This window comes from Triticum dicoccoides, chromosome 4A (genome assembly GCF_002162155.2).
Source record: "Triticum dicoccoides isolate Atlit2015 ecotype Zavitan chromosome 4A, WEW_v2.0, whole genome shotgun sequence".
In the NCBI taxonomy this organism is placed as follows: Eukaryota; Viridiplantae; Streptophyta; class Magnoliopsida; order Poales; family Poaceae; genus Triticum; species Triticum dicoccoides.
The window spans coordinates 466,257,697-466,267,885 of record NC_041386.1 but is presented as its reverse complement, the minus strand read 5'-3'; the positions used below and the strand labels follow the sequence as shown (position 1 = coordinate 466,267,885).

The window sequence follows — 10,189 nt, the reverse complement described above, 5'->3', positions numbered from 1 at the left end:
TTGCCCCCTGCCTCCCCCTAGCCATAGTATAATCATTGAAAAACTTCTTTGTAGAGGTTAGATCAAGGGAAGATGAACGTAAGCATTATCAGTTCCCGTTTAAGAATTATTATTATTGACTTCCTTGCATTTTGCTTGATGTATTTTAGGTAGTGTCAGCTTTCATATCCCCTCGCAGGCAAATATCAATTGCATGTTTCCTTCTCCTAGCCTTTCAACTCTTTCTTATCCAGTTTACTAATGACCCTTCCCTTTTCATCTTTCAGAACGTAGAAGATAGAAAGACCTCCAATCTCGTGATGTATGTTAAATCAACAGAAGGTGCCGAACTGACAGTTTCACTAGCAAGCTCTGATGTGTAGCATAAGTTGGCTTCACTTAGTCTAGTGTTAGTATAATTTTTCAAAATATTTGGTCATGACAAGGACGAAAATATTTCCATTGGCTTAAAGGATTTGTTGTTTCAGAGTTGCAGGCACTTCTAACTGGACAAAAGTGGAGCAAAAATTGGCCGCTAATGAAATAAAAAGAAACTCAAGACATTAGAAAACTTTTAACAAGAAGCGAATTGTATGGTTTGATCAAGTATCACTATTTCCTTCATAAACGATTCTGGGGATAAAATTATACATTAATATTCCTGGTATTGATATTGACAAGAGCTAAAAACAGGTAGAGATCCAAGGCTTTAGAATACTAAACTATACATCAGTTGAAGAGCAAAAATGTAAACACAAGCACTGTTGCGGGAAGCATGATGGGTTTCATGGGTCTAGCATAATAATTGACAAGTCAAAGACAATGATTTGTCGTGTAATCCCCGAGGGGTTCTCCGTATATTTACGACGAGGAAGCAATACATGGTCATGACTGATACAATAGATTACAAGATCTCAACTATATGGACACAGATAGCTCTAACTTACTAACTAATTTGACTCGATTTTTTAACATTCCCCTGCAAACTCAGCATGTGCAAATGTTGAGGGGGTGGCATTGCCCCTGCCTCTCCCTAGCCGTAGTATAATCATTGAAAAAACTTTTTTGTAGAGGCTTAGACCATGGGAAGATGAACATAAGTATTATCGATTCCTGTTTAACAATTATTATTTTGGCTTCCTTGTGTTTTGTTTGATATAGTTTAGGTAGTTTGAGCTTCAATATCCCCTCACAAGCAAATATCAACTGCATGTTTTGTTCTCCTAACCTTTCGACTCTTTATTATCTTGTTTAGTAATAACTTCAGGCTTTTCATTTTTCAGAACATAGAAGATGGAAAGACCTACAATCTAGTTATTTATGTTAATCAGCAGTAGCTGTAGAATTGATAACTGCACTAGCAAGCTCTAATGGGTCGCAGAAGCTAGCTTGAGTTACTTGTATTGTTGGTATCATCTTTCTAAATATATTTTTCAGGTTGATGACAATATTTCCATTAGTTTAAAGGATTTTGTTGTTTTAGAGTTCTTGGCAATTCCAAGTGGACAAAAGTGGAGCAAAAATTGATTGCTAAAGGAACAAACTAAACTTCAAAACTTCAGATAGCATCTAAAAAGAAGGGATTTAATGGTTTGATCAAGAATCACTATTGCTTTCAGACACGCTCAGGGATAAAATTATACATTAATATTCTTGATATTGATACTGAGAAGAGCTAAAAGAAGGTAGAGATCCAAGGCTTTAGAATACTGAACTATACATCAATTGAAGAGCAAAACTTTGAACACAAGCACTAACATGATGTAGAATATTTCACCTAGCATTAGGAAAAATATTTTGCTGCTAGAAGTATGATGGGTATCATGGGTCTAGACAGATGTCATAATAATATTGACAAGTCAGAGACAATGATTTGCCATGATAATCCTAGAGGGGATCTCAGTGTATTTATAGTAATGAAGCGATACATGATCACAACTGTTATAATGGATGACAAGTGTAGGATCGAGAGTATATTGACGGGGTCCTGTATCAGGGGTGGCTAACGCCAAGGAGCCCGGCCTCATCAACCACAAGGAGGCCTACGGGCCCACGACGTAGCGCCAACGCTGAGGGGCCAGATGACCTTCTTGACACCCAAGACTAGAGGGCGGCGACGCCCCCATATCGCATCCAACATGTGAACCCCAAGACCTCTCTTGTCTATATAAAGGGAGGTCTAGGGTTCCTCTTGATCATCTTGTTAGGAATATGCAACTTATATTCCCATGAGGCGAGTGACATGGTTAAGACCATATTTCAGAACAATTGCCTTCTTGGCCTCACGGTTTTCCCCTTAGCCTCAGCATGGGCCCTCTTCAGAAGCCCTCTTAGCCGCCTTGTCCTCAAGGCGGTACTTGAGAGGCATCTTAAACAGGTTCGTGGCTGCAACAAGCGATTCATATCAGAGATTTGTAACAATGTTTTTGCAGAAACTAATATGAATTCAACTTAAACAGTCAACTACTTATTGGCTGATTTTCTTGCTGACTCTTTCCATGTTGTACCCATGACTTAACCAACCATCTAAGCAAGGAACTTCTTTATATTATTGGTCGCCGCCACCGAAATAACAACCAATGTTTTAGCATGTCATTTATTTACCAAGCAAAACCACAACAGCTTAATCACCCAAGAGCAGGAGCGTAACATAGTTTTCAACTGCCAGTGATTTTCCCGCTACCGCAAGCCTCTGCCTATAGCTTTAAACTGAACCAACAAGTTATCATGTCATTTATTTACGAAGTAATGCTTAGAAGACTAATTTCCCGAGGGCAAGAATCCAATATACTTTCAGAATGTGCATTTTAGATTATCTTTTCTAGTACCAATTCTGAACACAGCACAACAGTTTAGCTCCTACTCCCTCTGTTCCTAAATATAAGTCTTTATAGAGATTTCATGAAATCTCTACAAAGACTTATATTTAGGAACAGAGGGAGTATTATTTAAGCTCACAGTATTTAAACCGAGAATTGCTCGCATGTCATGATTTATTTATTTTTTGTAGTCGTAATCCCAGTAGTACGCATTTAGGAATATCATAGTTAAAGCTAAAGAGGAATCGTCCTAGCATAATTTACATTTCAGAAGCTTACAGCAATAATGCAAATACAGATGGTTGAGACATAATTTTGTAGCAAAACACATGTCAGAGATACAATAGATTACATGTGAAGGCGCCCAGTTAAAATTATGTCTCAACCATATGAATCTCAACACCAAATAACAATTGGAATCTGGACTGATAGGTCGCTTCCCCCATTTGATTTTTGCCTGACATACAAACATAAAACTAACTAATTCATTCTTTATTTCCAAAGAAGAGGTGATATAACCAGGTACACATGAGATCAAACAATTCTCCTTCAGCAACACGTGAGATCTAACCAGGTACTAAAGAATCAGTACACAAGCTAATTGTCACTGAGCACTTGACTGGCTTTAGCAAGCTTGCTGTTTAATCCAAATATCACCTCTACATAATGTGGTTGTGGAAATACAATTATCATCTCACCTTCATCTTTTCCTCACCAGTAAAGGTCATCATTTGTTGAACCTGGCAAATGCTTCTTTTTTTCTTCTTCTAAATTTCAGGTCTGAACACCAAATCCGATTCTCCAATGTTAATCTGCAAGCAAATCATTATAGTTTTCACAGAAGCGACATGGAATTAATTACACGGAAAATTTGGATATGCGGCAGTAATTAAGTGAAGAAAGCAAACAAATTTTTTAACCAAATTCTTGCCACAATAGCACTCAGGAAACCAACCAGACCGAGGGATCTATCAGAATATGAACCAACATGTTGTCACTCCATACCATACCATTGAAAAGCATCAATAAGGTGTGGTTTGATTTGGACTTTTAGAAACAGTAGATTACCACCAAAAAGTACAGACATACATATACAACATGAACATGGGTACGCGGCAAAAGTTAGGAGTTCAGCACATTACAAAGGTACAACACTACTAGAAATATACTCGTACAAATGAACATGTGTTAAAAGTTTGAATTTGCAAGTAAGAGCCTGGGACATATTATGAGTGGGAACTGCCATCGGCATTGTTCTTCTTCTTATGGTGGAACATTCCTGTGATGCTGGGCAGCATGAAGCTCTTCCGCAATACAGCTTTGCTGTTCTTCTGATGACCGTTGCTCTTCTCATTGGCTTTTGCGGCAGAAGCCTTGTGAGATGGAGCGTCTGCCAGTGATGTCGCTCCCACCGGAGGCACGTAGGTCTCGGCGTTTTTGTTTTGTTCTTCCTTCTCTCGCCACCTCTTGAGCTCACTTTCGACCGCCTTGTTTGCTGCTTCTGCTGTCTCTGCCTTCTTTAGCGCCTCCTCTGTTGCCAGTTCCATGTCCTCCATCTCCTTGCGGGCAGCTTCCAGTTTCTTGATCGCCTCATTCTCGCTGGCTCTAACAGCGTCCACCTGGGCCATAGCAGCCGCGACCTTCATCTCTGCCAGCTTCTCCGTCTGCTCTACCTTTCGGCTTAGAGATTCGAACTCCTCCTTTGAGATCGTGATGTTTGCACCTGGCTCGGATATTGAGGCGCGGACAGCACTTGCCTTTTCTGATAGTTGCTTGATCTGATCAAGAGCCCTTGTTTCAGCAGCTTTTGCTACTTCTGCTTCCTTCAAAGAGGACTGCAACTTTTGCTCTGCTTCCACTAATGAAGCACGTGCTGCTTCAGCTTCTTCTCTTAACTCGGCTGCACGCTTTTGCATCACCTCAGCTTCCTGAAGAGCATTTTTTGACTCAGAAGACAACTGCTCGAGGGCCAACATCAGGTCATCAGAAGCTAATGTTGCATCTGATTCTGTGGCTACTGCAGTCTCAAGATCAGATTTACACTTCTGGAGCTTAACATGGAGGTCCCCTACAATAGATTCAATTTCTGCATCCTTATGTTTCAGCTGACTGTGTTCCTCCTTTACAGCCTGTAACTCCAGCCTCAACGATTCAACTAAACTGCTAAGAGAAGTTTGCTCTTGTGCAACTTTCTGCAACGTTTCTTTAGCATCATCCAACTCTGTGCTGACAGCAGAAACAGACTCCAAATCTCTATCTCTTGCATCTTCGATCTTCTTCTGCAAAGATGCAATCTCAGAATAAGTCTCATCGAGTTTCTCTTGGAGACCCTTGAAAGCTACAGGATCAAAATCATTTCTCAAATTTGACAATTTTCTCTGAGCTTCTTCCAGAGATTCTTTACAGGTTCTCCTGGCAACATCCTTCTCAGCAAGGATGTTTGCCTCCTCTTCACGTGCTTGCTCTGTGGCTGCCTTAGCATGCATAAGTGACTCTTGAACCATTGCAATCTCGGTACGGAGTTGAGATGCCTTTTCCTTGTTTGATTCAGAAGACTGCACAGACTCTGCTTCCTGCTGGGCAGCAAGTAACTTAGCATCCAGTGAGGTTTCAAAATCCTTTCTCATTTTTCTAAGCTCCTGCTTTGCTGCATCAAGATCTGCCAAAGCAATAGCATACTGTTCCCTCGCATTGTCTAGCTCCTGCTTCAAAGGACCATCCTTCCCAACGGCTTCACTAGAGCTGCCACCTTCGAGCTCCTTCGTTCGAATATTTGCATTTTCTGTTACCCGGATATTCAGTTCTTTTGACTTGTTGACTGCATCAAGCTTATTTGTTAGATCCACAACGCTTTTTTTAGCCCTCTCCAGCTCAGAGAGGGCTTGGAGTCTGGTAGTCTCAGCATTACTCAGTTGTTCCTTGTATTTATCCAACTCTTTCTGAGCCAAGTGCAGTTCTGTCTCCTTAGCCAACACCCTCTACCACAGACAAAATTTAAATATACAAAGGATCAGCATAATAATATGGTACCAAAATACAAGCTAAATCCAAGTGAACTAAAACTGATTGATCCTACAAGGGTTATGTACCATCATGTGTAATACAGAAAGCAAGATACGTGAGAACCCTCCTACAGTGGAGACGACTTCCTCTGCTGGTGGAAGCGCCATGGGCTCCACCCTAACCGTCCTAAGCAGGGGGGGGCCTGTCGTCGTTGATTATGCTCACAGCATGGTGCAGCTTAGTGGATCTGGAAGCAGCGCAACACTGCCGTCTAAAATGGGGAAAGGCCATTGCCTTGCTGCTTGACACCATCTGCGTGGAAGCATGTCTGTGGGCTAAAGCATGAGCGATTGCCCTTCAGGTGTCACTGCCGGCTGTGATTAGCGCTAGGGACGTGTGCGTTGTGGTTGTACTTGGTCCACTCTTAGGCTTGCAAAAAACTTTTTCTTCTATCAAATGCATCGAGACCAAAATTCTCTACCAAGATACTAAACTTTGTGCTTTACTAAGATAAAGGATGTGTCGATAGGATAAATAATTTTCAGGTACAACTAAAGGTTTCATGGCACATCATGTCTAGTACAGAAGTTTCTCTTAAGACAAACTGTGACAGCTGCCAAAAATGTCCAAACATACCACAGATATTAGTAATCAAGAACAAAAGACAGTTTCTACAAATACAATATTCTGATATACATGTAAAATCACTTTCCCTTGTGTCTAAAAGTGGATGTTGCAACCTCTATAATAGCTGAGTGCTTTCTGAAACTGAACTACAGGCAATAATCTATAAACGTTTATGCAAATGTCAAATGAACATTGGGAAGGCGACAAAAGAAAAGTAAACGGTACGCTACAATCTGATGACTTCACTGTTGATACAGAGTATGATCTACACATCTGATCACAGAAACCCCTATTTATGCTTAGGTTGGCAATTCAAGCACTAATATAGCTTTTCATCAATGATACCCGCACTCGATTATTATTCTTAGATAGCTGCAGTTGCACACAATGTATACAAAAAAATCTGCATGCAGGCCTATCATATAATTACGTATTAAAGCCACAATTTTCTGCTAAAAAATAGTACCTCTGCTTGTGGGGCCTGTGCCTTTCTGGTGGCGGATCTTTCAGAGGAAAACCGGACCTCGCCAAACAAACTTACTGCAGCTTTAACAGATTCAAAAGGAGCCCTTGTATCTATTTCTCCAATCTCCGTCTTTTCTGAATCAGCGTGTGGTGTCCCCATAATCCCGTTGCCACAATAATGTATGCAGCCTGTGACAGAAAATAATTGCAGTTACATCAAGTTATATGCAATAAAATGGATCTGTTTTACAAAGGGGTCCAGTAGATTCTCTGATGACCAGAAATAACCTATGATCTAGCAGCTAAATACAGTGCTGATGATTAGTTTTACGATATTCAAGGGATTAAAAACCCTAAGTATGTTTATGAGGTTACTGAATTTGTCAACAATCTCATTGGAAACAACCACAGCTTTCCTAAAAATAAACCACAGTACATTTATCCCTTTTTTCTTAGATCAACCCCATTGATCACACTCCCTGCACTAGCAATTTCATTACCAAAACACCATTGCTCCCTGATATGTAACTCTTATACAACACCATCTGCCCTCTTAATCTCTTATTCCCCCTACCACACTGTCTCCAGCCCCCTCGTTCGCCTCCACTTGATATAATGCTCATTAAAATCATGAGCTGATAAATGTGATCCAGCTTTTTGCAATGCTGAATACCACCAAATAGTAAAGGGTTGCAGCAATAAGTTCAAAGCGATACTTTCGCCATCCATGACAAAGGTTCTCATCAGACACTAAAATAGATACCAGGTTCCTAAACTACAATGATGGTAACAAGGAATCAGCAACAGAAATGTGGCCGTCAATTCCCCAGATAAATTATTACCCAAATTATTAAAACAGAGAATCCAGCAAAAATGCATATGCAGCCTGCACCTTGAGCTAGTAGTCCAGAAATTTCTCGTGAACACTAAACCATACAACATGCTAGGTATGTTCCTCAAAATTTGTCGCGAATCCAGCAAATTCACAAAAATAATACTACGATAATTTCCTCGAGGACGTCGCTAGGTAATTGCAGGCTCGCCGCTACACAACAAACCAATCGTCGCGATCCAGCACGTAGCTGCCACAAAATTCACGGCCGTGTGTGTATTTCCGCCACGCCCACCACGCGACGACGATCAGGTGATGGGAGAAAAAGTATTGAAGCGAGAGGATTGGCCAATGCAGGAGGAAGGGTACCTGACGCGGCGGTGGCGGTCGGAGGAGCGGTCTGACCAAATTCGAAGAGGGTGCGGCGCTGGAGGTCCTGCTGCGCCGAGGCCGAGGACGAGGAAGATGGTGCCAGCCGGCCGGAGAGCGAGGTGGCGGTGGCGCGGAGGGGGGAGAAGAGATCAGGTCGTCGTCGGAGGGGAGAGACGACGGGAGCGAGGGAATGGAGGAAAGGAGAAAGGTGGGTGGTGCGGTGGCGGGTTTCACGGGGCGTCCGCTCCTGTCTTGATATATTGCAAGGAAGCCCCTACGGCGGCTCTGCTTTCCAAGGGGCCCTCTCCTAATTTACGACGTGCAATATGACATAGGCGCAACTGGGCTGGGCCTCACGAAACTGAATGCACGCTCAGTTTCTCAGATCTTATTCCGCGCCTTAAGCGCCAGTTATTGAGCTTTCATTAACTGGCGCACACTCTCCCAGCACTAGCTGACGAATAGGCCGGCCCATGTAGAGTTTTTTTTCCACTGTTTTTTTCCACGCGGTTTTCCTGGGCCTTTTTTCTAGCGGTTTTTCCTGAAAACGCGTTTTACTCGTTTTTTCTATTTTTCTATTTTTCTTTCTTTTTCCTTTTTAGTTTTTATTTTATTTTTTTCTTTTCAAATGCGTGAAGTTTCTTCAAATTCAAAACTTTTTTGCAAAACTGTGAAATTTTTCGAATTTTCGCGAATTTTTTATAATTTTATAAACTTTCCATTTTGCAAACTTTTCAAAATTACGTAGTTTTTTAAATAGTGAAAAATCAAATTCATGATTGTTTTCAAAATTTATATTTTTCTACTTTTTGTTAGAAAATCAAATCCCTGTAATTATTTCTAGTTTTTTTGATTTTTTTTCAAATTACGATCTTTTTCCAAATATTTTTGAACTTTTTTGTTAGATTCATGAACTTTTTTCAATTTATAAACTCCAAGGCTTGAACTTTTTTCAAATTCATGAATTTTCTCAAACTTGAGAAAAAAATCCAACTTTGTAGAACTTTTAAAAATATATATTTTTTTCACTTTTTATGAACATTTTCCTTTTACAAAATTGTCAATGGTCTATGTTTCTTAGTCAACGGTCTACTTTCTTAGTCAACGATCGATGGTCCACCAGTTAAACAATCTTTTAAAATGCAGATGGACAGGCCGAAATACTCGCGCATGAGAGCACCTTTACCTTAGTTAGCGCCAAAGGCACCAATTAGGAGTCCTCTCTCGGTCCCTCAAAAAAAAGGAGTCCTCTCTCAGTTTCCCATTTGAAAACCTTTTGAATTCTCAAAAAAAAAAATGAAAGCATTTTGTTAATTTCGACGCTGACAACATCGTTAAGTATGCTACTTCATTCGTTTGCTGTGGAGATAATTCAGCAAATGGACTCTTATCTAGGACTAAAGTTGCATTGATTTCTCGATGCAACCAGCTGTCAATGGACTTTGCCGAAATATTGTTTAAACACTATCTCCAGAAAGCTAATCAAGTAGCAGATGAGTTAGCTAAGCATTCTTTTAGAGTTAGACCTTCGAGTTCTTGGGATGATGTAATCCCTAACTTTGTTTCTCATTTACTTGTAAACAACATGGTCATCGTATAAGGAATAAAGTCTATTTGCTGTTAAAAAAAAGTATGCACCACATATAATCTCAATGGCTTAAGAAATAAACAATTCTATCTCAAGTGCATGTGCACATTTTGGTTGAGTAATAGTAATACTTAGCGATGTTTCCTTCCCTCCATTCAAGTTTTGATAGTGAGCTCGTGGATTCACCTCAATAATAGGGAGCTCCAATATTTTATTCAACTGTGTCTATTTGGGTCTTCAAGGACAAAAACCATGGCCCAGCGCATGGACGCAGACATATTTTTTGTCCGTCACGCAAATTGAACCCAAGCAAATCCACAAATTTGGGCCGGATTTGCTTCCACACAAACGTGAGATGGACACGGCACGTGTCTGCTCGGTGCCTGGCTCAGGCCCATGCGTCGGCACCCAACCACCACCCGTTGGTCCTCTTTAATGCCACGCGTGCCGAAGGGCCCGCACGCCAGCCACCCAACCTCCTTCACCGGTCCTTTTTAATGCCCA

The 10,189-nt window shown here is 40.9% G+C and overlaps 1 protein-coding gene across 1 annotated transcript; it reads right to left on the bottom strand.

Moving 5' to 3' along the window:
- Positions 1-3,777: 3,777 nt before the first annotated feature.
- On the bottom strand, positions 3,778-8,337 carry LOC119286215 (WEB family protein At5g55860-like). Its single transcript, XM_037565582.1, has 3 exons — positions 8,095-8,337; positions 6,895-7,082; positions 3,778-5,776 (listed from the first exon to the last, which is right to left on the bottom strand). The coding sequence occupies exons 2-3, from the start codon at positions 7,051-7,053 to the stop codon at positions 4,025-4,027; spliced, it is 1,911 nt and encodes a 636-aa protein (XP_037421479.1). The 5' UTR covers positions 7,054-7,082; positions 8,095-8,337; the 3' UTR covers positions 3,778-4,024.
- Between the last annotated feature and the right edge of the window lie 1,852 nt (positions 8,338-10,189).